Source organism: Coenobita brevimanus, chromosome 60, assembly GCF_032717465.1.
Source record: "Coenobita brevimanus isolate Jiangsu-jjx chromosome 60, ASM3271746v2, whole genome shotgun sequence".
Taxonomy (NCBI): domain Eukaryota; kingdom Metazoa; phylum Arthropoda; class Malacostraca; order Decapoda; family Coenobitidae; genus Coenobita; species Coenobita brevimanus.
The window spans coordinates 26,282,191-26,308,094 of record NC_137013.1 but is presented as its reverse complement, the minus strand read 5'-3'; the positions used below and the strand labels follow the sequence as shown (position 1 = coordinate 26,308,094).

Here is a 25,904-nt window from a genome sequence, read left to right as displayed (position 1 = left end):
AGTCAACGTTGATAAGGAAACTACTTCTAATATGGCTGAATCCTCGCCTGGTTGTCTTGAATCGAGTCTGACTTCCTCAAAACGTCATCGTGACTCAACAGACTCCTTGAATACTGATCATCCTCCTAGAAAAATATCAGTTGTAGAATCATCCTCTTCTGCTCTCGATCATTCAGTACAAGAGCCCTCTGGACTCAGTTCAGAGTCTGAGAGGGCACCCGAGGTGCCAGCCCAGTCTGGCACCTCCTACTCAGAGGTGTCGGATATATCACTTCCGGTGGCCTCTGGAGACCTTCCCCCACCAGATCATGATGCACCTCCTCAGTTGCGTGCAACACTACCCTCTCACTCTGCTGCGACAGGGTCTGGGTCCTTAGATCCTAAGAGGGCTCAGTTGCTTGCTGCTGGGGAGTCTGGCAAGACGGAAACTGAAGCTGATGGTCCGCATGTGAACCAGTCCCTGCTCGGAAAGGATGTCCGGCAGACCCTTGGTGCTTCAGATCGGAGTCTCGCTCTGCCACCTTCACAGGGGTCTGACCCTGTGCAATCCATTTCCACATCTAGGACTTCTGGTGTTTCCATTAGTCGCCCTACTCCACCAAAGGCACCATCCAAGCCACCTTCCAGACTGGCTGGTGTGCCACCTCCAAAGAAGAGTATAATGACACCTCCTTCAATCAAAGCCCGGCACAGTGGTACCAAGCAGCCCACTTTAAAGAGCAATATAGCAGCGACATGCCTCCGGTGGCTTGTCAGGAAGAGGGCTGTCTCGCCCCTTATCCTAATTGTTCCTTCACCATGGGTACTATGGCATACTCGAACGCCATCCTACAGTGGAATTGTCGCGGGCTACGTAGTAATTGGGAGGAGTTGCGGACCCTCCTGATTGCCTCTCCATTGTGTGTGTGTCTCCAAGAAACCCTTGTCGGTTTTGCCACTCCCCATGCACCTCCTGGGTACAGTGTGTTTTACTCTGCGGCGGTCCAGGGCCCAGTTGGTGGTACTGCCGTTTTGGTGAGGGCTAATGTCCCTCATCAACAGGTTCACCTCCAGTCTGATCTCCAGTGTGTTGCTGTGCGGTTGTATGCCCTCCGCTGGTATACTGTCTGTTGCATTTATTTACCACCCAGCACAGTAGTTAGTAAAGCAGACCTTGAAGACCTCCTCAGACAATTACCTAAGCCCTTTCTCCTCCTGGGGGACTTTAACGGTCGCCACCCTTTGTGGGGTGACTGTCTAATTAACCAACGTGGGCATTTATTGGCATCTTTATTGGAGGACAAGGATCTCTCCCTGCTGAATACTGGCATGTTTACGCATTTTCATCCTCAGACGAATACATTTACCGCAATTGACCTCTCTGTCTGTTCTCCTGACTGTCTCCTGAATTTCACCTGGGAGGTTCTGAGGGATCTGCATGGGAGTGATCACTTTCCTATCCTCCTTACTGCAAGAATATCTAGTCCTTGTTCCCGTCTCCTGAGGTGGAGGTTAGATAAGGCGGACTGGTCCCTTTTTTCTTCCTTGACTTCTATTGGTGTTTCCATAGAAGACTTTCCACATATAGATGAAGCTGTTTCATTCTTTACGTCTATTATCCATTCTGCTGCCCTCCACACTGTTCCAAGAACCTCTGGCACATATAACTATCGTCCTGTCCCATGGTGGAATGAGGACTGTAGTATTGCTGTACGTGCCAAAAAGACAGCATTTTCACATTATCGTCAATACAAAACAGAACATTATCTTGTCAAATTCAGGAGGGCATGCCGGGTCCTCAAACAAGCTCGACGAGACTCTTGGATGGCTTATGTGTCTTCCGTAAACTCTAAGGCACCAGTGTCTCAGGTGTGGAAGAGGGTACAAAAGATTTCAGGAAAATTCCCGCAAGGCAGGTCCCCTGTGCAGCTGTCAAATGGTGAGCCTGTTGGTGACCCTGCAGCTGTGGCCGATATTTTTGCTTCTGCCTTTGCAGCGGTCAGCTGTAGAGATGCTAGCACTCCAGTTTTTGCCAGACACAGGGACGTAGAAGAGGCTAAGGTATTGAACTTCCATTCCGGGAGGGGGGAGTCTTACAATCTCCCTTTCTCTTCCCATGAACTCCAATCTGCTCTTTCCCTTTGTCATGACACCTCACCAGGGTCAGATGATATTCCCTATGCAATGCTTCGGCACCTGGGTGATGATGCACTGTCTTTTCTCCTCAAGTTTTTTAATAGAATCTGGAGAGACTCTTCTCTTCCTACCTCTTGGCGCGAAGCTGTTGTCCTGCCATTCCAGAAGCCAGGGAAGACAGGATCCAGTCCTCTAGAATATCGACCAATTGCCGTTGCATCATACTTGTGTCAACTGTTTGAAAAGATGGTCAATTCACGCTTAATGTATTTCCTCGAAAGGAATGACTGTCTCCCTCGATGTCAGTCTGGTTTTCGCAAATATCGTTTGACGTCAGATGCACTTGTCCACCTAGAAGCTGCAGCATGTGATGCTTTTGCCAGGAAGCAGCAGCTGGTGTGTGTCTTCTTTGACTTAGAAAAGGCATATGATACTACATGGCGGTTTGGTATCATCAAGCAGCTTCATTCTTTTGGTTTACATGGTAGGTTGCCCCTATTTATATTAGACTTTCTGCGTGATCGTTCATTCAGGGTTCGATTGGTGACACTCTGTCTCCTTCGTACCCTCAGGAAGAAGGCATGCCTCAAGGAAGTGTCCTTAGCACGACCCTTTTTGCTATAGCATTGGATGGTATTCTGTCCTCTTGTTAGGTCTCCATATTATAATTACAAATCATAATAGATAAATAGATAGATAGAGAGACAGATAGAAGCAGGAAGTCAGATGATGAGAAGGTACTGTGTCTGTAAGAATCGAGCAATGCTAAACATGCTTACACACTCTTAACTCAAGGAATGCTTTATAGGCACACGACAGCACCTCGTGACTGTACACACACATACTCACACACAGGCTTCTAGAACTTTCCAACCACAGTGTAACACATGTGACACGACCCCTGCTACACCAGAATTTAGGAAAGAGAGCTCAGAAGGAGACAAGCCATAGAACAGGCAGGTAGTAGGGAGAAGGGCTTAGCAACATGGAAGAAAGAGAGAGAGAGAGAGAGAGAGAGCGAGACAGGGAGGTAGCTAGCGGGACTTTACTTAACTTCACTCGTGTGTGAGAGACTTTGTTAATATTTCCAAGACAAATAAAAATAGTCCCATACTATTCTTTACCTCTCCTGTCATTGCATGACAAATGGGAAAGAAGATTATCAACTTACAAAACTACTCAAGTATAACAACCACTCATCCACAAGTCTAATATATATATAACTAATCTACAAACTTCTCTACAAGTACCTACAAAGTTTTTGTGACATTTGGTGGCAGCGGTGGGATTCGAACCCACGCCTTCGAAGAGACTGGTAACTTTAACTACAATTATGTAACTACAAACAATATGTAACAATTATGTAACAGTTGCATTAACAAGATGTAACTTTTATGTAACTTTAACTACAATTATGTAACTACAAACAATATGTAACAATTATGTAACAGTTGCATTAACAGGATGTAACTTTTTTGTAACTTTAACTACAATTATGTAACTACAAACAATATGTAACAATTATGTAACAGTTGCATTAACAAGATGTAACTTTTATGTAACCTTAACTACAATTATAAGGCCAACACAATTATGTAAGAGTTGCATTAACAAAATGTAACTACAATTATAAGGCCAACACAATTATGCATTACCACAATATTATGTAACAATTCATAAAATATTACAATTATGTATTACCACAATATTACTACAATATTATGTAAAGTCATACCATTATACCACAATTCTGTATTACCAGAATCATCTTACAAGTTAGGTGAAATATTAGACATTACTAAAGGGATAACTCAATATGTAATGTGTAACCTAGCAGTATTGCCATTGCACAATTATATGCGTACATCTGTTGTACATGCACGTCTTACAAAGTGTCATACAACAACCATTGCATTTGTTCAATTATGTATACAACTTGTTTAAAATGTAATATCTTGATCATTGCAATTTACTATGAATATTATATGTATACAATATTATAATCAATATTATGTACTAACAGATTAGCATATGTCATTGATAATTGCTGTCGGAGGAGCTTCAGCTGCACGGCCGAGCAATGTTAGGTCTCCATATTATAATTACAAATCATAATAGATAAATAGATAAATAGATAGATAGAGAGACAGATAGAAGCAGGAAGTCAGATGATGAGAAGGTACTGTGTCTGCAAGAATCGAGCAATGCTAAAAATGCTTACACACTCCTAACTCAAGGAATGCTTTATAGGCACATGACAGCGCCTCGTGACCATACACACACATACACACATACTCACACACAGGCTTCTAGAACTTTCCTACCACAGTGTAACACACGTGACACGACCCCTGCTACACCAGAATTTAGGAAAGAGAGCTCAGAAGGAGACAAGCCATAGAACAGGCAGGTAGTAGGGAGAAGGGCTTAGCAACATGGAAGAAAGAGAGAGAGAGGGAGAGAGAGAGCGAGACAGGGAGGTAGCTAGCGGGACTCTACTTAACTTCACTCGTGTGTGAGACTTTGTTAATATTTCCAAGACAAAGAAAAATAGTCCCATACTATTCTTTACCTCTCCTGTCATTGCATGACAAATGGGAAAGAAGATTATCTACTTACAAAACTACTCAAGTAAAACAACTGCTCGTCCACAAGTCTAATGTATATATAACTAATCTACAAACTTCTCTACAAGTAACTACAAAGTTTTTGTGACACTCTATTCCAGAGGGGGTGTCTGCCTCACTGTTATGTCAATGATTTAGCTATATGGTACGCTGCCTCCCGGATGCCCGTGGCTGAACGTCACATGCAGCTTACCGTAGACCACGTATCTCATTGGGCCACAATGCATGGCTTCCGTTTCTCCCCAACAAAAACAGTGGCCTTGCATTTCTCCCACTTGAGAGGTGTCCACCCCGATCCCAATCTCAAGTTACATGGTCACAGGGTCCGATGTGTGGATGAAGCAAGGTTTCTCGGTCTTGTTTTCGACAGATGATTGACGTGGGTTCCCCACATCCGTGCATTACATTTATCCTGCCACCGTGCCCTGTCTCTCCTCGGACTCTATCTCACCTGTCTTGGGGCTCTGATAGAGCCACCCTGCTCTACCTTTACCGTGCCTTCGTACGGAGCAAATTGGACTATGGGTGTGAGGTATACTCTTCTGCTACTGAGGCACGGCTGCAGCCTCTCGGTTCAATCCATGATGCTGGGATCCATCTGTCAACTGGAGCTTTCCGGTCTTCCCCAATTCCTAGTCTATTAGTAGACGCGAATGAACCGCCACTAGATCTCCGTCGCCAGTCCTTACTGGTGCAGTGTTGGCACTGCCTTCACCGTCTACCTTCCTCACCAAGTTGTATGGCTGTCTCTGAGGTCGCTCTTTTCTCCTTTTATAACACCCACCCTCGCTATCCACAACCGTTTCAGTACAGAGTGAGGGCTGCCATGGAGGAGTTAGGTGTTCAGCCTTTTCCTGTTTGCCCTGTGCGTGTTCCCTGAGTGGCTCCCTGGCTCCTCCATGTGATTACTTCCCTGAGAGGAAGGCCTCTCTTTCCACACAGGTAGCTCTGTCTTATTTTTTAGAACATGCCTCTGCCCACAGTAGCTCGATCCCTGTATATACTGATGGTTCCAAGTCCCGTGTTGGGACAGGGTTTGGTGTAGTTTTCCATGATTTTAGCCGTGGTGGGAGTCTTCCTCCTTCCGCCTCTGTTTTTACTGCTGAACTTACAGCTATTTTAGTTGCAGTTGAGTTGATTATTAGTTTCCCCCCTGCTTCTTTTACCATTTTTAGTGACTCAGCCAGTCCCTTGGAAGCTTTGTCTTGTGGCTTCTCATCACACCCTCTAGTCCTGTCTATCTTGGAGTGGCTCTTTTTATTACACAGACGCTGATTTTCTGTACAGATGTGTTGGGTCCCTGCTCATGTGGGGGTCGTAGGCAATGAGCGTGCTGACTCTGTGGCGAGAGCCGCTGCCTCTCGGCCTTCCACTCCCCATTACCGTGTCCCATCTGAGGATTTATGTACAAGCACTATAGAAGCTGTCCGTCTCTGTTGGCAGAGAAGGTGGGATGAAGTAGGGGCGAACAAACTCCGCAGCATTCATCAGAACCTGGGTGATGGAGGGTATGTAGGACAATCCCGACAGTGGGAAACAGCTTTGGCCCATCTCTGGATTGGCCACACTAGGCTGACTCATGGTTTTTTAATGGAGAAGGCGCCCCCTCCCTATTGTGATGACTGTCTGGTTCCTTTGACTGTGCAGCATCTTCTTTTGGAATGCCCAAGTCTTGAGGACCTTTGTCGGCAGTACCTTTCCGGGTGCCGAGCCGACAACGGACCTTATCTTCTCTACTCGGTACTATGGGAAGAGGCTTGTGCTATGGGAGGAGGCACCTTCTCCTTTGTGTTAAGTTCCGGCCTTCTAAACAAACTGTAGGACTTCACCATATTTTAGTTTGTGTTTTATACTGTTCTCATTTAACCTCAATCTTTCCACCACGTTTTAGTTTTGGTTGTTTCTTTGATTTTGTCGTTTTGTTTTATGCATCATTTTATATATTTATTTATTCATTTATTTTTTGACTTCCTTTTAATGTTTGTGTTCGGTGGCATATGACCTCTGCTGTTGCAACGCCATGTCACATTTTCATTTATTCATTCATTCTCACCCCATGACATGACCTCCTGGGACAGGGATGTCCCTTCCCACAGATATCACATCATCCAGTTGTCTACATCTTGTTCCTTCCAGTGGAACTTTTGCGTTCATAATAACGAAGGCAACAACACATTTTTTTTTTTTTTTTTTTTTTTTAATGCGAGGAAGAAGGAACCAAAGGTCATGAGCCTGTAATAACAATTCCCTCCAAGAGAAAAACAAAACACAAGAGAGAGCCAAATTCAAGATCCGATCATTTTGAAATGCCTGGACACACTGCATTTGAAAAACTGGAGATCATTGGAAGCAGGATATACAGACAGAGGGAGACAGTTCCAGAGTTGACCTGTTGCATAAATGAAGGAATAGGAGTAACGGTTAACTCTTGGATTAGAGAGTTGGACGGAAAAGGGATGAGAGTTTGCTGCTAGACGGGTGCTACGCACCCGTCGTAGAGGTGGAGGAATGCAAGCAGACAGTTCAGAGGAGCAGTGACCATTGAAATAGCAATAGAAAAGAGATAAAGATGCAACAGTGCAGCGAAGAGACAGAGGTTGAAGGGAGTCAGTAAGAGGAGGAGAGTTAATGAGACAAAAAGCCTTTGACTCCACCCAATTGAGAAGAGCTGTGTGTGGGGAGCCTCCCCACACATGAGAGTTGTACTCCACACAGGGGCGGATAAAACCTCTGTATAGAGTCAACACTTGTGCAGGGGTAAAGAAGGAACGGAGTCGGCTTAGCACACCTAATCTCTTGGAAGCAGATTTTACAAGAGATGTAATATGATCTTTCCAAGATAAGTCCCAAGTAAATGAAACCCCAAGCATGTTCAAGGATGATGCAGGATTAAGCTGAATATTATTAAACATTGGGGGGTATACCTGTGGAAGATTTTGTCGGGTTGACAGGTGTAAGAACTGAGTCTTGGATGCATTAACCCCTAAACTGCGGGGTTGTTTTGGCTTGACTTGCGTGTCCCGTGGGCATATTCGCGCTCCGACACTCTCTCTAAAAATATTTGCCAAAAATCAGTTATTAGTCCTTGAATATTAAAATTAGTTATGCATATGGCACATACCTTCAGCTTTCTCCTGGGATGTTTGTTGAGCCTTTGTTGAGTACGGTACCGTAGGACTTGTGGAGACCTCTGAAGTTGGGTAACGAAGTGTCCACTTTACACTTCCCGACAACCCGTAATATGATTACCACAGTCTGATATTATCACTTGAAACACTATTCTATGATTTTCAAATAGTTTGGAATCCATACTCCAAAAAAAACCCACTGTGAAAGCAGTGAAAATTACGAGCGCGTATGACCTTCCCACTTGCACTCGTTCGCCGCTGGTGTTCTGTCATTTATTATTCATAAAAACATTCACAGTTTATATTTCTATTACTATATAACACTTATATATACAGTAAAAGTCCAATTCTTCGGCATCCAATTCCCCGGCAAATCTGACATTTCGGCAGTTTTGAGAAATAGTCCCATTTACGAAAATCTCCGTTCGTTCGGCAGATTTTCCGATTTTTTTCGTCAGTCTTGAAATTCTCCATGAGGCTCGCCAGCTAGCTACCCGCCTTTACCCGCCTTAGTGAGTGAGATAGTGAAAGTGATGGAACGAGTCTACCACTGCCATGAAGCTCAGAGGCTAGCTCTTTCTCCTATAGCATAAAGAGATGACAAACATGTAGTGAGTCTAGCATGGGAAAGAGAATCTGTTTCGCCATTCTTCCACCATTATTCCGAGTTGTTGCTGTGCTGCTGCCGACTTCTCTTGATTCTTCTGTGTGCTTTGTGAACTTCGTACCGAAATACCTCTGAAATTACTATTCGAGTGTGCCGTAAGCACCGTAACATCAGACAGGAGCTTTGTAACACCTGAGTGGACCAGCTGTGTGTTTTGAACAGTATAAACATCTTCTGCGTGGTTTGAAAATGGCCTCCACGTGTGGAAAGTTAACTGGTGTTAGCAAGAAGCGTACACATAAGGTGTTGACTATTGCTCGGAAAATTGAGCTGTTGAAAAAATTAGAGGCTGGCATGAGTAGGAAACAGATTATGGATGAGTTTAACGTAAGCTCCTCTACCATCTATGATATAAAGAAACAGAAAAATGATCTATTTAAATTTGTTTCTCAGGCCTCCGTTACGACCCAGAGGAAGGCAATGAAAAAAGCAAAGTTGAGTGAGCTGGATGAAGTGCTGCATAGGTGGTTTGTGGCTCAGCGTTCTGAAGGGAAGCCTATTTCGGGGCCTCTCATCATAGAAAAAGCCAAAATGTTCTATGCTGAGATGAAAATAACAGAACCATGTATTTTCTCTGATGGGTGGCTGAGAAATTTCAAGGCTCGGCATGGCATCAGGCAGTTGGATATGAGTGGGGAATCGATGTCTGCTGATGCTGATGCCGCCGAGAAGTACAGTGAGACTTTCTGTAAACTCATCAAAGACCATGAGCTTCAGCCTTGCCAGATTTATAATGCAGATGAGACAGGCCTTTTTTATAAGAGCATCCCTGAAAGGACTCTAGCAGGGGTAGGAGAAAAGGCAGCTAAAGGATTTAAAAGAAACAAGGAACGATTAACAATGTTAGTGTGTTCAAATGCCTCGGGAACACACAAGCTGAAACTTTTTATTGTGGGGAAATATAAGCACCCGAGAGCATTGAAAAATGTCCAGCATTTACCAGTTTGGTATGATGCTCAAGGAAATGCCTGGATGACTGCAGCAGCTTTTTCGTACTGGTTCCACCATCACTTTGTTCCATCAGTGAAAGCTAATTTGGTGAAAGAGGGTTTGCCTGCTGAATCAAAGGTCATCCTCCTACTGGACAACTGCAGGGCTCATCCTCCTGCAAGTGAATTAGTGAATGGGAACATTTTTGTTGTGTGTCTGCCCCCAAATGTGACATCATTAATTCAGCCAATGGACCAGGGAGTCATTCAGAAAATTAAGACTTCTTACCGTGCTGCTTTTGCTAGACAGCTGTTGAATTCCACGCTTCCAGTGCATGAATTCCAAAAGCAGTTCACCATCAAAGATGGACTTTTCATGGCTGCCCTAGCCTGGCAAGATGTGGAGCAAGGAACTTTGCAAAGATGCTGGAGAAAGCTGTGGCCAGGTGCAATGTTTCAGGAGGAACAGGGTGACACAGAGGAGTTTGTTGGCTTTGGGGACAAGAGGTCAAGTGAATACAAAAATATTATGCAAATTGTTCGAGGTGCCCCACAGTCCCATACCCTAAGCTCATTGACTGATGACGACATTGCTGAGTGGGTGGAACAAGACACTGATACACCAGTTGTTCAAGTGCTGACCAATGAGCAGCTAATTATGAGTGTGACAAATCCTGAGGCCATGGAGGCCCAGGATGTTGAAAGTGATGATGAAATAGAGGAAGATGAGCAGGATAAGGTCACCTGGAAGGAAGCAGCAGAGGCCTATGGAAAATTGTTACGGTTTGTTGAGGGCTCATCTCATTTTAACAGTGGTGAAGTGATGCAGTATCACATCATGTTCAGGGACTTCCAGACTAAAAGGGCAGCATCTGTGAAGCAGGCATCCTTATTTGACCTCTTTAAAAACGCTGCCAAGAAAGCCACATCCTCTGCTGCTCCCTCCTCTCCATCACCAACAGCAGTCTCTGAACCTCAAGCTCTACTGCCGCAGCAACAGGGAGAAGAGTCCTTAGAGCCTGTTGCAGGACCCTCTACTGCTGGGGACTTCTTCCAGCAGTAGCAGACTCCAATCAACCCCTTCTATTGTACATATGTAAATAAGGAACCTACTATAATTTTAGGTAAGTGCATGTGAACTTGTAGGCCTACTGTACCATTACATTTATATACAGTATGTTCACTAATTTCTTTATTTTTCATATTCATGTATAGTACTGTATTCATTACAGTATTGTACAGTATCAAACAGTATACAGTACTCTCTCCAAACACATTTGTTATGATATGAGTAATGATGATAGTGTTCACCGAAACATATAAGGTACTGAGTGGGTAGGGTTTTCGATAATTCGGCAATTTTGATATTTCGGCACTTGCCTGGTCCCATAGATGCCGAAAAATTGGACTTCTACTGTATCTGCAGTCTTTATCCATAAGTTTCCTTCAGTAATAGTAGTTTATTGTCACTGTAGGCATTCAATTTCTCTTTCAGTAAAATACGTAGCATTCACTTTCTCGTCCTGTATACTAGCGTTGAGAGCGAATCTGTCACTTTCACTTCCACTTTCATAACTCATAGTATTCATACATTCTAGAGTGAAACTTTCACTTTCATTACTCCTAGTATATATACGCGTGTTATATTACTACTCATTTACATTTCTATTTACATTCTCTATTTTATTTACATACATTTCTATTTTATTTACACTGTGTTATGCACTGTCACTTGCAGTAACTTATAAAACTATTTTCCACTGTTCACTTATATTTACATTAATTGCTTTCACTTGCTGTTTACACATTACACATTATTTACATTTCCACTTGCACTGTTTTAGTCACCAGAAGGATCGTAGTCACTGTCCATCATTTTCATTGATAAATTAGCCCGTTCATGTTCCACAGCAGTCACTTAGCCTTTTACCCCTTTCCACACGAGGTTTAGTAGGGGTAGAGGTCACAGGGCCCTTTGCATGGGGCTAAAAAGCATCGGAATTGGACAGGCGCGAATCTTATGTGGTTTCATCTTGAAAGACAAGAGTAAACTGAATGCTGTGGTGGCCTATGGGGAGTGCAACGCTGCCTATGTCAGCGTGGTGACACCTGCTAATATATATGCTATGAAATGATTGGCAGGAAATCTAGACAGTACATAATAAATTAGTTCCAGGTGAATGTAAATATCACTTAGGCTTCTTCCTTCCTTTCTTATGTACTGTATACTTTTATTACGAGACCAGATTATACGGCATATTTCAAGGGGAAATAAACAGGGAAAATTAGCGAACGAGTGCACGTGAGGTGTTGTCAGGTGATAATTAGCCAATTCCAGGTGTACCCTATGGCACTATCACTTATCTTATTTCTTTTTTGTATATATTATTTGGTATAAGAATAGGGCATAGAGCTTATTTCAATGGATGAAATCAGTGGAAAGTTCCGGGGAAGATTTACTTAGCACGGCACGGCCGTGCAGGCAAGAGGAGAGGGTAATGAAGGGGAGGTAGGGAGGGGAGTCAAGAACGGGGAGAAATGGCTAAATTGTCAACAAAAGATGGGAGTACAGATGAGATTAGGAGTGCTGACTAGTGTTGGACATTGGCAGTACTGATAGATGATACAAGCCACCACTTGAAAGCCCGGGGGAATTCAAAATAACACAGAATCACAAAAGTGACATCCCACAGTATGATCCTTTGCTCCCAAGCGTCACGAAAGTGATGCCCCATGGTTAAGGGGTTAAAAACAACCAGATTATTTTTACCCCAGTCAGAGATACGAGCCAAGTCAGACATTAGGTGTGCCATAGCCTCATCCCTTGTTTGTTGAAGTAACTGCTGAGATGGGCGTTGCAGAAACAGAATGGAAAGGTGAAGGGTGGAGTCATCAGCGTATGAGTGGATAGGGTTAGATGTACACCCACAATCAAAAGTTCGTCGACAGTCCCTGTCAGGCATATGTTTCTACAGGCTGCCGATAGGTGGCGCAACGATCTAGCACGAGCGTAGTGGGAAGTGGAGTCAGTCAACGAAACTTGAGAGGGAGAGGGAGGCGACAAGGGAGGGGTACGAACCCGTGGCGATCGGAATACAATGCATCTTGTGTGTTTGTTATCAGTAATACATTGTTATGTCTAGACTATTATACAAAACTTATTATAATTCACCTTAGTTTACGTAAATAGATCTTCCACAGCTGAAAATACAAACAAATTAGTGGTGTCTCGAACAAGATTTCGACTTATTCGAGGCATCTCTGCCTCGACTTATTCGAGGCGGTGGCTGAATCGGTAGAGAGGCGGCTTGCAGTCCTAATGGACCCAGGATTGAATCTCGGCTGGGGCAGGGAACAGTTTAAGGATTTGAATTTCCTAAAAGCAGACTTTCCTGATCTACCAGATGACCCGCCGACATGTCGTAAAAGTACCCCCGCTAATACCAATACACCAGTCCTGTATGAGACAGCCCTAGCATGTATTCAATATGAACGGTGGGTGTTAGCGCCGAAGTGGTGACATGTGGAGGTGTAGGAGGACTACTGGGCCTTGGGATAGGCAACTGCCCCCAAGAAATAGGCCCTGAGCCTTTGCCCAGAGTCGGACACATAAAAAAAAAAAAAAAAAAAAAAAAAAAAATTAACCGTAGGTTGACCTGGGTCTTTTCCAAAAGGCGGCCCGATGGTAGGAGATTTCAGATTAGTATTTTTCTCGGCATGTGTGTCTAGGGCCATTTCAGGCCAAGTGTCAGGCATGCAAACTCGTGTCTACCTTATTCTTTCACACTCGTTTTGTGTGTGTGTGTGTGTGTGTGTGTGTGTGTGTGCGCGTGTGTGTGTGTGACACTTTTTGCACTTCCTGTCTGCGGGTGAGCCTGAAAGACGCTCGTGTAATAACTCTTAAACTTACCACAAGATTTTTGTTTTTTGATGATATTTGAATATTGCCCATATAAATTGCAAAGCTAAACTGAACATATCTTTATCTTAAGCCAACGTGACATAATATTTTTTAGTACCCGAAGCGAGCGAGCACAAACTAGAATGTGTCACAGTCTTGGAATTTACGTCTGCGCCTTTCCCATTAGGTCTGTGGTTATCAAATGGCTGATATGATTAGATACCACTATGGGATCGATATGTCACTTGTGAAGTTTGCAGTATGTGCTATAGTCAAAGGTTTTAAGGCTATAATGTTACCAAGTTGAGAGGTTATTGTATGATATATTAAAGTGTCATGAAATACTGTTTGTTTTTATAAGACAATAGTAACAAAGAAAAAAAGTAATTCACAGAAATGAACAGTGAAAATTATTATAACTGTATAACATTTACCTAAAGTATAATATTGTTGGATTATACAAGCAGTGCATATTACATATTATATTCTGTTAACCAGAACGAAAATATTGCCAAATAGTAGCATCCCAATCATGGTTGTCACTTTTCCATTTATCAACTCCGTAGCCCAAATCACTCGGAGACTTTGGATGATTTAATAGGACGACCATCCTCCTTGTGCATCAATCACTTCATTAAGTCTGTTTGGCATTGACCTCACAAGATTGGTGCATATATTTGGACGTCGACGTATGCCTCCCCATACGTCCTGAGTGTGACGCACAATGGCAGCTTTCGTGCGCTTTTGCCCAATATCCCACTCCTGAACCATCATTGCCCACAGTTTTTCGATGGGGTTCATATCACACCCTTTAGCTGGCCAGTCGATGAAGTGACACTCGGGATGAACATCAATCCACTCTCTTACCATTCTGCTCATGTGGATGGGGCTGCAGTCATGCACAGTATGGATGGTGTGAGGGGCTGGGATTGCCATCACACGCACTGTGGGCAGGAGAACATCCTCAAGAATTCTTATATATTGTTCACTTATTAATTTACCATTAATTTCCAATAGTTCTCCGGGTCCGTAAGCCCACATCCAACCCCACAGCGACGTAGATACACGTCCACTTTTTGCTTTGGTAAAAATGTGTTTGTCTAAGTATCTCGTTTTCGTGACCCTCCAGCACACCCCAGGCCCTGCCTTTACAGAAGAAAAACACTTTTCATTTGTAAATATTACATTCTTCCAAAATAACTCATCTTCTGTTGAGTACTGTAGGGCAAACCCCATTCGATCATCTTTGTTGTAAGGGTTCAACACTTCTTTTACGGCAGGCACATGACACTTGATATTAGCTGCGTGGAGCCGTCGACGCACAGTGGGGACACTGCAGGCCAGGTGCAAATCACGTGGATAGTTCACGACAGGTGTTAACGGTCGCTCCTGTGCTTTCTCAACGATTGCCTCGTCCTGCTCAGGAGTTGTTGCTTTTGGCCGTCCACTACGAGGCTTTGTGGTGACTGACCCCTGTTCTTGCCAGCGCTTGATCCACTTATGCACTGTAGACCGATGCAGGCCGAGTTCTTGAGCAATGGCACCGGGAGTCATGCCGCCCTCCCGTAGTCCAATTATTCGCCCACGATCGGTGATGATTCGCGAAGAATTCACACGACCCTCTGCCATCTTGCCTGATATTGAAAATACAAAGAAATATATATGTAAACATGCATTTTTAAGGTTTTCATTGTGCAAATTGTTCATCAAACGGATATATATATATATACAGTAACCCCTCCAATATCCGGATCAATAGAGCCATCGGTAGGTTCGGATATTGGTTTCGTCCGGATATTGGGCCCCAGCTTATGGACTTGTACTTACGGACCCTAACACAGAGAAACACCTATACAACTTCCTCCGGACATGCATAGCACCTATTTAACACCCAAATCACACCAATAAGGCACATAAATGACTGAAATAAATGCAATAGAAACATAAAATGTGGGTTTAGAAGTATGTTCATACATTAATAAACATTCTGCTACTTATGGACTCTAACCGAACCTAACCTAACCGAACCTAACCGAACTCTGAAAAACACATTCCTACTGCACATGCATGAGGTAAGTTTAGTATGGAAAGAAGTACAGTATGACACTTTCTGGTAAGTATAGTATGGGAAAAAATACAATATGAAACATTCTGGTAAATATAGTATGGAAAATAGTACAACATGAAACATTATGGCTGCTTACAGCAAGTCCCTGGCCACCTCGATGAATAACCGCCTCCTCTCGGACTCTGACAGTAAGAACGATTTCCTGAAGCACTTGCACTACACTCTTCCTGAAGTCTTGCACTGAACTTAGTCACTAACACACAGAAGTCCGTTCTTTTCACAGTGTTCACTTTAGTCCAAATAATGTTCCATTAAATTTAAGTGTTGCACATTAACTTTTCCCAAGTTGTTTTAAGTTTCCAAAGCCAAAACAAAGAAGGTTAGTTACGTTAAATTTCTTTTCTACTTAGTCTTTTCTCCCAACTTGAAAACCTTAACACAACACACCGTTTTTTTCACTGCACAACACTCAAAATTCTCGTGTGGTCTAGTGGAGAAGTTCTTGCTGTTTATTCACTGTCAGAGCCCGAGAGTATCACTGGCAGGCGTCCAAGGGGTGCATCGGTGGGTAGTGGTGATGGCGTACCGACTACAGAAGACTCTGAAGACAGCCGCAAACTCACGTCGAGCGGTGACTCCACTGTAGCTGGTGTGCTGGGCTGTGGCTCGGAGCATGAGGGCCTGTCTTGGGGAGGCAACGGAGTGGAACCAGGGCTTGGCACAGCGGGGGTCACGGGCCTGAAAAAACTGTCAATCGTTGACTGACGCAAGGACCGACGATTCTGGCGATTGATGATGCGCTGCCGGAAAGCACGCACTTCCTCCACGAGTCCCAAGGGCCCCATCTCCCTGTCGCAGTCCGGGTGTTCCAGGTAGTCTAGGACGAACTCTAGATGTTCCCGGAGTGCGCTCAGCTTGGGGATGGCTGGAGTAGTGTCCTGCTGGGCGGAGTCTGCATCATCATCGCCTTCGTCGTCGGAATCTTCAAGTTCGGGACTGACACCAGCAACCGAAGACGCGATCTCGATATCAGACAACGTCTGATACCCAGGATCGCCCTCGTCGTCGTCCAACCACTCACGAACATCGTCCACATCAACATCGTCGCCGTGCGTACATAGCCGTGCATGGAAGTCAACCACGTCAAACCCTAGGAAATCGTACTCCACATCTGTTCCGAGAAGCAGACGAGACCAACCATTTTCAAGAGCTTTCACAGGGACTTCCTTCCATGCACTAGCCCAGTTGTACAGCGCAGACTTGATGTTGTAGCGGCGAAGGTTTTCCAAAGTCCGCTTGCCTCAAGTGTCACGTCCTTCCCTGCGCTCGTCCTCGTCCTCGAGAACCACCATCACCTCGTCCAGGAACTTCCGACGGTACAGGCGCTTTGTTGCCACGATCACTCCTTGGTCCATTGGTTGAATGAGAGCAGTCGTATTAGGTGGCAGAAACATGCACCTAATACGGCCATTCTCAGCAACCAAGTCCTTGTCGCACGGGTGGGCAGGTGCATTGTCGAGGAGAAGGAGAGCCTTTACCTGGTCGCGAGGAATTCCCAGTGTCTTCGTCTGGTAATGTATGACCCTCCTTGACGAAGTGATGGTGAAACCAGTCTTTGAAAATCACAGCTGTGAACCATGCTTTCAAAGAATGGTACCATACGACAGGAAGGACATCCATCACCCCACGAAGGCACCGAGGCTGCTTTGCACGGCCAACAATAACGGGCTTAAGCTGGTGCATGCCGTTAGCATTGGCACAACACAAAGCAGATATCCGTTCCTTAGAAAGCTTGCTGCCAGGTACACGCTTCTCCGTCTCATCGGCGAGAGTGTTCGTTGGCACCGAGCGATAGAATAGGCCAGTTTCGTCAGCGTTATAGACTTGACCGAGAGTGAGGCCCTCCCTGTCGATCAAGCCTTTCACCTTGTGCCGAAACTCGTCCACTCCATCCTCGTTAGCGTCCAATGCTTCGCCATATGCTTTACGGTTAGTAAGGCCATGTCGTAACTTGAACGCGAAGAGCCAACCCTCGGATGCCTTGAAGTCAAGGGCGTTGTGAAGCCTTGCAAACTTCTCAGCAGCAGCCTTCAGCTCCGTTCCACGTACCATCACACCAGCTGCACGTTGCTGTCGATACCAAATCAACGTGGAGCGGTCGATCTCTGCATACTTGGGGGTAAACATAACCTTCCTCTCCACGTTGCGTTTGCTTCTCGACGAGAAGTCAGCCGTGTACTGCATGAGCTTGTCTCGGGAACGCTTGATATCGAACAAAGTCGACCGGGCCAGGTTGAACTCGCGGAGAATGCGAGAGGAAGACCAACCCGCATCAACCTTCTCCAATATCTCCCGTTTCTTCTCCAGAGTCAACACCACTCTCTTCCTTTTCTCAGGAGGCGGGGCCATCATCACACACACTAAGAGTATGGCAGAGAGCAGCAGGAGGCCTTGCAGCAAGTACGGCACCACCACAAAAGCGAGCACGTGGGCAGCCATGGCGAACAGCGCAGGTCTTGTCGCGGTGAGAGACAGGCGGGAAGTGGGGAGGATGCAGTGGCGCTCTATCGGACGTCGGAGGAATGACGAACCAAAACAATGCTCTCACGCGGCGCGCGCGGCAAGTTCAAATTACGGATGCAAAAAATCGATTTTTTTTCCAATTTTTTTGGATTTTCGGACCATTTTGGGAATGTTTGATCCCAGGACGATAAGGTTCGGTTAGTGGGGATGTTCGGTTATTGGGCGTCCGGATATTAGAGTGATTACTGTATATATATATATATATATATATATATATATATATATATATATCTCCATTGTATGTATATGGCGATAAGACGCCTTCGGAAGTCAGGGGACTGCTCTATAAAGTTGAGCTATCTTCTCAAAGGTGTAGAGTGATGTGTCAAGGCCAAGATGAAGCTCAGCCATATCGCCTCGGAATTGTGATGATTAGTTGTTCATTACGCAGTATAACAACGGCATTGGCCGAATGGAGGTGAAATAATAATAATGATAATAATAATAATAATAACAAAAATAATAATAATAATAGTATGTGGACAGCACCAATTGCAGCAGAGATGCCTCGAATAAGTGGGAATCTTGTTCGAGACACCACTAATTTGTTTGTATTTTCAGCTGTGGAAGATCTATTTACGTAAACTAAGGTGAATTATAATAAGTTTTGTATAATAGTCTAGACATAACAATGTATTACTGATAACAAACACACGAGATGCATTGTATTCCGATCGCCACGGGTTCGTACCCCTCCCTTGTCGCCTCCCTCTTCCTCTCAAGTTTCGTTGACTGACTCCACTTCCCACTACGCTCGTGCTAGATCATTGCGCCACCTATCGGCAGCCTGTAGAAACATATGCCTGACAGGGACTGTCGACGAACTTTTGATTGTGGGTGTACAGCTTAGAAGGTCATTGATGAATAAAAGGAAGAGAGTTGGTGATAGGACAGAGTCCTGAGGAACACCACCGTTGATAGATCTAGGTGAAGAACGATGGCCGTCTACAACAGTGGCTTTAGAATGGCCAGAAAGGAAGCTAGCAATGAAGGCACAGATAGAAGGATAGAAACCGTAAGAGGGCAGTTTGGAAATTAAAGATTTATGCCAGACTCAATCGAATGCCTTTGAGATGTCAAGTGCAATGGCAAACCTTTCGCCAAAATCCTGAAAGGAGGATGACCAGGAGTCTGAAAGGCAGGTTAGAAGATCGCCAGTGGAGCCTCCCTGCCGGAACCCGTACTGACGATCAGAAAGAAGGTTGTGCTAGGAAAGATGCCTTAAAATTTTTCTGTTAAGAATTGACTCGAAAACTTTTGAAATACAGGATGTTAAAACAATTAGACGATAGTTAGAGGGTTGAGAATGGTCACCCTTCTTTGGGACTGGCTGAATGAGAGCAAACTTCCAGAGGAAGGAAAGGTACAAGTTGACAGACAAAGGCGAAAGAGTTTACCTAGGCAGGGTGTAAGCACAGAAGCACAGTTCTTGAGAACAACAGGAGGGACTCCATCAGGCCCATATGCCTTGTTAGTAATGAGGCCAGTCATGGCGGAAAATACATCAGCTTAAGAAATTTTAATGTCAGCCATGAGGAAGTCAGAGGGGGGAAAGTGATGGAGGAACAGCACTGGAATCGTCTAAGGTGGAATTGGAGGAAAAAGTCAGTGCGAAGAGATCTGCTTTATCAGTAGAAGAAATAGCTACAGAACCATCAGAGTAGAAAAGAGGAGGGAAGGATGATGAGGTAAAGTTGTTAGAAAGGTTTTTGGCAAGGTGCCAGAAGGAGCGGGAAGAATTCAAGTTGGAGAGTTGAGAGCATTTAGTACAGATTAAATTATTTTTAGCATAGTGAAGAACAGACTTAGCATGATTCCGGGCAGAAACGTAAAGATGTGATTCAGGGGTGGATTGGCTCCTGCACCTTTTGTAGGCCCTTTCCTTGTTGGGGACAGCATTAGAACAAGCGTGATTAAACCTTTCCTCTCACTGGCCTTAATCCCTGTGTTACTGCATAGGATGATTTGCTATGAAGCACAATACAGTGATCTGTAGAGACACCCTGCCTCCCTTGTGCTCTGTAATGAAACACTGTGCTCATTCTGGGTACGTTTCACTTAACTGGTACCTTTCACTAGCCTTGACTCTTTGTGTTTTTTCAGGAGTTGCCATGAAACATGACATACTATACTCTTTTCACTCTAACTTGGCCCATTTTTTTTTTTTTCTTTTGCAGCTTATTTCACATAGCTAAGTGGTATAAAAAACACCACACTACAGCTTTACATTCTTTACATAGCATTTCCATGCAATCAGCACCATATTCTAGTGTTGATCTTTTGTTACAACCCAGCATTCATGATGGCAGTTTCAGGTCAGGTTAAAGTAAAACAGTATAATTGATTGTTGCTATTAGGAGGTACTTGAGACGGGTAATCACTGTCAGGAGGCTTGCACTGAAGGACCCCAGTGGGTAGTTGAAAGGTGAATGTGTCTTTGGATTGGACACACTATTTACCCACACTGAGTCATTGTATTTCAAGAGTATATTCCAGCATCCTTTAATTCATTACTGAAGACTCTCTCTGAAAAATTTTCTCTCCTAAATGTTTTGAAGTAATGGAAGCCAAACATAGGCCCAGCATAAGAGACATAACACTGTAGGAGTTATATCTCATGAGACCAGTAAATTGGATCGTGTGATTAAAGGAGTTATGCCACTACATTATGTTGTGCCTCACCTCATGCAGTTAACCATCACCATCACCACCTCTTGACTGCTTTACTCGGATGACATCTTCAGTATCTTATTCTTGAACTACGACAGTTTTACTCAGTTGAGGAAACATAAGAGTGAGGGGTTTGAAGTTATATCACTTAACCTTCTTAAAACTTTTCTCTTTTTATTCTTGCTGCTGGTTCCTGAGAGGAACACCTTCATGCAGTGGTACTGAGATAACTGCGCAGCAAGTAACTGTATTTGCACTGACATAACCGGGCAGTAAGGTAAATGCATTGACACCAGTGTAACTGGGAAACAGGGAAATTGCATTAGCACCAACATAACCTGGCAACAGGGTAATTGCAATGGCACTGATACAACCTGGCAGCAGGGTTATTACAGTGGCACTTACATAACCTGGCAGCAGAGTAATTGCAATGGCACCAGTATAACTGGGCAGCAGGGTAAATGCATTGGCACTGATATAACTGGGCAGCAGGGTAAATGCATTGACACTGATATAACCAGGCAGCAGAGCAATTGCAATGGCACCAGTATAATTGAGCAGCAGGGTACAGTATTTGTAGTGGCACCAGTACAACTGGGCAGCAGGGTAATTACAATGGCACTGGTATAACTGGGCAACAGGGTAACTGAATTGGCACTGATATAATGGGGCAGAAGGGTATGGAGCTCCCTTCCTATCCTCTGAAAGGAAGGTGGTGAAAGGGTAACTTCAGCTTGCTGTTCAGATGGACCTGGGGCCACAACAATATTTTTGCTACTACCAGACATTATTCAACTTGGGGAAAAAACCTTTGTAGTGACAGGGTTAAAGATTTCTCAAAGACTTCTCCACAGCATGCCATTCATTCTCTGACTTTTCCGTAGTATACAGTATGAGGTCTGTTCAGAAAGTATCTGACTTTAGGCTTTAAAAAAATAAATAGCTAACCTGTTGAGCGTGGACACTAATCCCCCTCAAAGTAGGCCCCTTTTGACTTGACACATGTAGGCTAGCATTCTTTTCATTGCCCAAAACATTTTTCAAAGTCAGTTTTCAGTATCTCCTGCCAGTGCAGTGTCGCATTCGACATGATCTCTCTCTCGTCTCAAATTGGGAACCCTTCAGCAGAGTTTTGAGCTTAGGGAATAGCCAGTAGTCACATGGAGCCATGTCTGGTGAGCAGGGATCTTGCTGGACCTGCAGGAAGTTGTGCAGTGGTTGACCAAAAATTCCTGAATCAGTTGACAAGAATAAACAAGGGCATTGTCATGGTGAAGCTTCCAACCTGCTGCTTCCCAAGGTCTGGTCTCTTCTGCTGAACTGCATCATAAAGACGACAGATAGTGTTGAGGTAGTTATGTTTGTTGACAGTCTGACCTTCTGGTGCATATTCGTGATGCACAACTCCACGGTGGTCAAAAAAAAAAAAAAAAAAAAAAAAAAACAAGTTCATTTTATCTTGCTGTGGACCTGTCATGCTTTTTTGGCCGAGGCAACTGGGCATGCATCCACTGGAATGACTGTAATTTGGTTTCTGGGTCATACCTGTACGCCCAAGTCTCATCACCAGTGATAACAGTCTTCAGAAAGTCTGGATTGCCATTTCCACACTCCAACATGTCTTGAGCAATGCTCACCCGAGAGAAGAGATCATGATGAATGCAACGAAACACCTGCAGGAAATACCGAAAACTGACTGAAAAATGTTTCAGGCAGTGAAATGAACACTGGACTATGTGTGTCAAGTCAGCAGGGGGTCTATTTTGAGGGGGGATTTGTGTCCTAGCTCAACAGGTCAGATACTGTCTGAACAGACCTCATATCACTCCTCCTCCTACTGTACTTTTCCAAGTACAGTAAACTCTCAATTATCTGGCATATAGCAGCCAGGGAAGTGGCGGAAATCGATGTACAGTACTGACAGATATTGACGTGGTACCCCACCAGAGAGGGTCTAACCCTTTCTTGTCAAACCCTCATCCTGTACTGTAAATGTATCCAGACACAGAAAAAACACCCTTAAATAATGTATAGGCCTCCCCCCATATTCGCATGGGTTAGGGGACACAGACCCCTCGCGAATGGAGAGGGGGGGGTTACCGCAAATTTTGGACGCTTCCCCCAGAAAATGCCCATACAGCATCAGATTACCCCCATAAGCCTCTAAAAACCATATCAGGGACCTCAAACCAGCGTAAAGCATCTGAAACATATACTGTACTGTACTCATCATGCGATGATGATGGTGAGTGTTTGTCATGTGCTGAACAGCACATACCTATACAGGGTAACTGCATAGTTTAATTGTATAGGACAGTATTTCTCACAGGAAAAAAAAAAAAAAAAAAAAAAATCACCTATGAACCATTTGGAACAGCTGCTGTGGGAAAAGCAGGAAATATCATGAAATATTTTCCCACAAAAATCTGCGAATATGTGAGGCCGCTAATAGCAATCCCATGAATAGCAGGGAGGATGTGTAATAAGCATGGTTAACCTGCTGTGTGCCAGCAGACTTCGGACCCTCATGGAGTCTTGGTGCCGACCAATTTTTGACCTTTTTTTTTTTTTCTAGATAGGTTAGAAATGACGAGAAAACAGAGAACAACCATAAAAGTACTCACAGATGCCATTTAGGTCGATTCTCCCTGAGCAGGTGGCTGAAAACTTCGGAGTAACGCCCCAAGACTTTATCAGCCGCCACCGAAACCCATTGAGCTGAGGTAGATCTTTGTTTTCTTCATCAGTAACTACACTATTTGAGCCAAGGATGCCCATGTTGGGTATATTAATGATATAGGCAGTGGGTACAGATGCTGGAAGGGTGCGTGCGTGTCCATGTCAGCCATCTCCCGCCAAATATGAATATTCACGTGTTGACGCCAGTCGCAATTACAGACTGTTCAGTTACGGCTCTGGCACTGTCCTCAGATGTAGGCACGGCCGTGCCTGTACGGTTCTGGCACTCGGCTGGTTAAATGTCATTGTACTGTACTGTACTGTACAGTACATTATACAAACACTGTACAGGTAACCCTCAAAGGCAGAGTTTGGCAGGACAAGGGAGGTTAGCAATGCAAACAGAAAGAGCATAGGCAGACCTAAGTGTGAGGGGATAGAGAAATGGGTGAGGCATGAATGACAAATAAAACAGATGTTAAAGGGTTAGGGGCAATACTCGCCAGAGGGTAGGAAAATTTCATGATAGATCCTGTAAGGTTAGTGGCAGGACATACATAAACACAGGGATCACAAGAAAGGTGAGGAACTCCATCATAAGCAGAGCTCCATTTTGACAATATGGCTGCCATGCGGCATGCTGGCGAGAGAAGATTGGCTGGGGGGGGGGATGATGTGTTGTCATGTGTTTTGTGATGAGATACACGAGGAAAAATGGCATGAAATTCTTCACGAGGAGGGATTACATATTTAATATTGAACATGAGAAAAGAACAAAAGATAGGGACATACAGGTAAGAAATTACAGTAAAGCCATCTGCAGTTACATAAACTCCATGATAGGAAAGACTACCAGGTTTGGTAATATAAGATGTGTTTTGGTGGCGAGACTCATGGCACTGAATTTGATCCTCCAGCTTACAGTACTGTATTGCCTTTTTAATATTGAACATGAAATGATTTAAAAAAGAAATGTAATAAATTAGAATGAAATGAAGCCATCTGCTGTGAGCCAGAAGTCCGACTTACAAGTAAAGCTGCTGGAAATTGTGTTTGGCTGACAAGATGAATGGCACGGATTTTGATTTTTGGGCGTCCTAGGGAATTTTATTAAATTCATCAATTTGCTGTGGTGAATAAGGATGTATGCCCAATAATGTTCTGTTGGATAACTGAGAAGTTACCGTATATAATTTTCATTCTCCGATGATTATTCCACAGTATAGCACTCAGTTCATAACCCAATTTCCTACTCATGGTTTCCATCACATCCCCCAGAGTATGGCCTTTCCCTCTTTATTTCAGTGCCCCAATTCCTTCCCTCGCATATTTAACTACCAACATACAGCACACTACTGTCTTTCACAGTCCCACTTCCAGTTCCCTCCTAATACATTCCTTTTTAACTACTGTACCAGCATAGAACATACTACTGTCTTTCACAGCCTCACTTTCATTCCTTATTTATAGTCTTTCGTTATATCTCCCAGAATGTGGTATATCCCTGTAATTTCACTCCCCTACATTTCACTACCATTCTCTTCCCTCTCATGCCATTCCAATCTTCTTCATCCCCAGGGTGTGGCATGGGTGAATGACTTCTGCCTTGGCCGTTATTGGCCTGGGATGGGACCACAGGTGACGCTGTATGTCCCCGGAGCCATCCTGCAGCGGGGCGTCAATGAACTCCTCTTGCTGGAACTAGAAGCTGCACCCTGCCACACCTCGTACACCTGCAATGTCATGCTCCAGGATCAACACCTAATAGATGGGCCCACTCCACTCTGAGAGAGAGAGAGAGAGAGAGAGAGAGAGAACTTACCTAATTGTATCTTTACAGGAATGAGAGAGAGTGTTCTTACCTAATTGTATCTTTACAGGAATGAGTCAAGCTCGTACTGTCCCGTGTCTTAAACCATTTTCATCATTGTGTGTTTTGGCACACACTGTTTCATTTGGTAGTGCATTCCACTAATCAGTTGCCCAATTTGGGAAACTAAATTTCCTTACGTCTTTATCGCCTCTCTTTTTATGCAGTTTCTTGTAGTGTGATCTTACTGATGCTTCTCCATAGGTTACTTATTCGTTTATATCTATTTTCTCCTTCCCTGATATGCATTTATATAGCATAATCATGTCTTCTTTTTTCCTTCTATCCTGTAATGTTAGCAGATTCAGTTTTTCTAGTCTTCCTTCATAGCTTAGATCCCATAAGCTTGGTACCCATCTTGTAGCAGCCCTTTGAACTATTTCAATCTTGTCTATGTGTTTCTTGAGATGAGGATTCCAGACTTCTGATGCATACTCCAGGGTTGGTCTGATGAAAGATGTTATGGTCTTTCTCAGCATGTCTTCATTTGTGTATGTGTATACATGTTCCATACCTTCTCACTTCTGTGGTCAAAGGAGATAGTCTGTTATTGATAATCATCTCTGTTTCTGGTATGTTTAGGGTTTTACATCCTAACTTATAATCCCAATCTGGTCTTTTCCCACATTTACCAAACTTGATTACATGACACTTGTCCACATTGAAA

The 25,904-nt window shown here is 44.0% G+C and overlaps 2 protein-coding genes across 3 annotated transcripts in view; one reads left to right on the top strand and one right to left on the bottom strand.

Moving 5' to 3' along the window:
• Positions 1-25,155, top strand: part of LOC145403065 (beta-galactosidase-like) — a 238,283-nt gene extending 213,128 nt beyond the window's left edge. The window contains exon 13 of the mRNA XM_080274904.1: positions 24,946-25,155. Coding sequence (XP_080131030.1) covers positions 24,946-25,155 — 210 coding nt within the window. The remainder of the gene's footprint in view (positions 1-24,945) is intronic.
• LOC145403013 (uncharacterized) overlaps positions 1-25,904 on the bottom strand; it is a 763,478-nt gene that overhangs the window by 502,406 nt on the left and 235,168 nt on the right. The window lies entirely within an intron of this gene.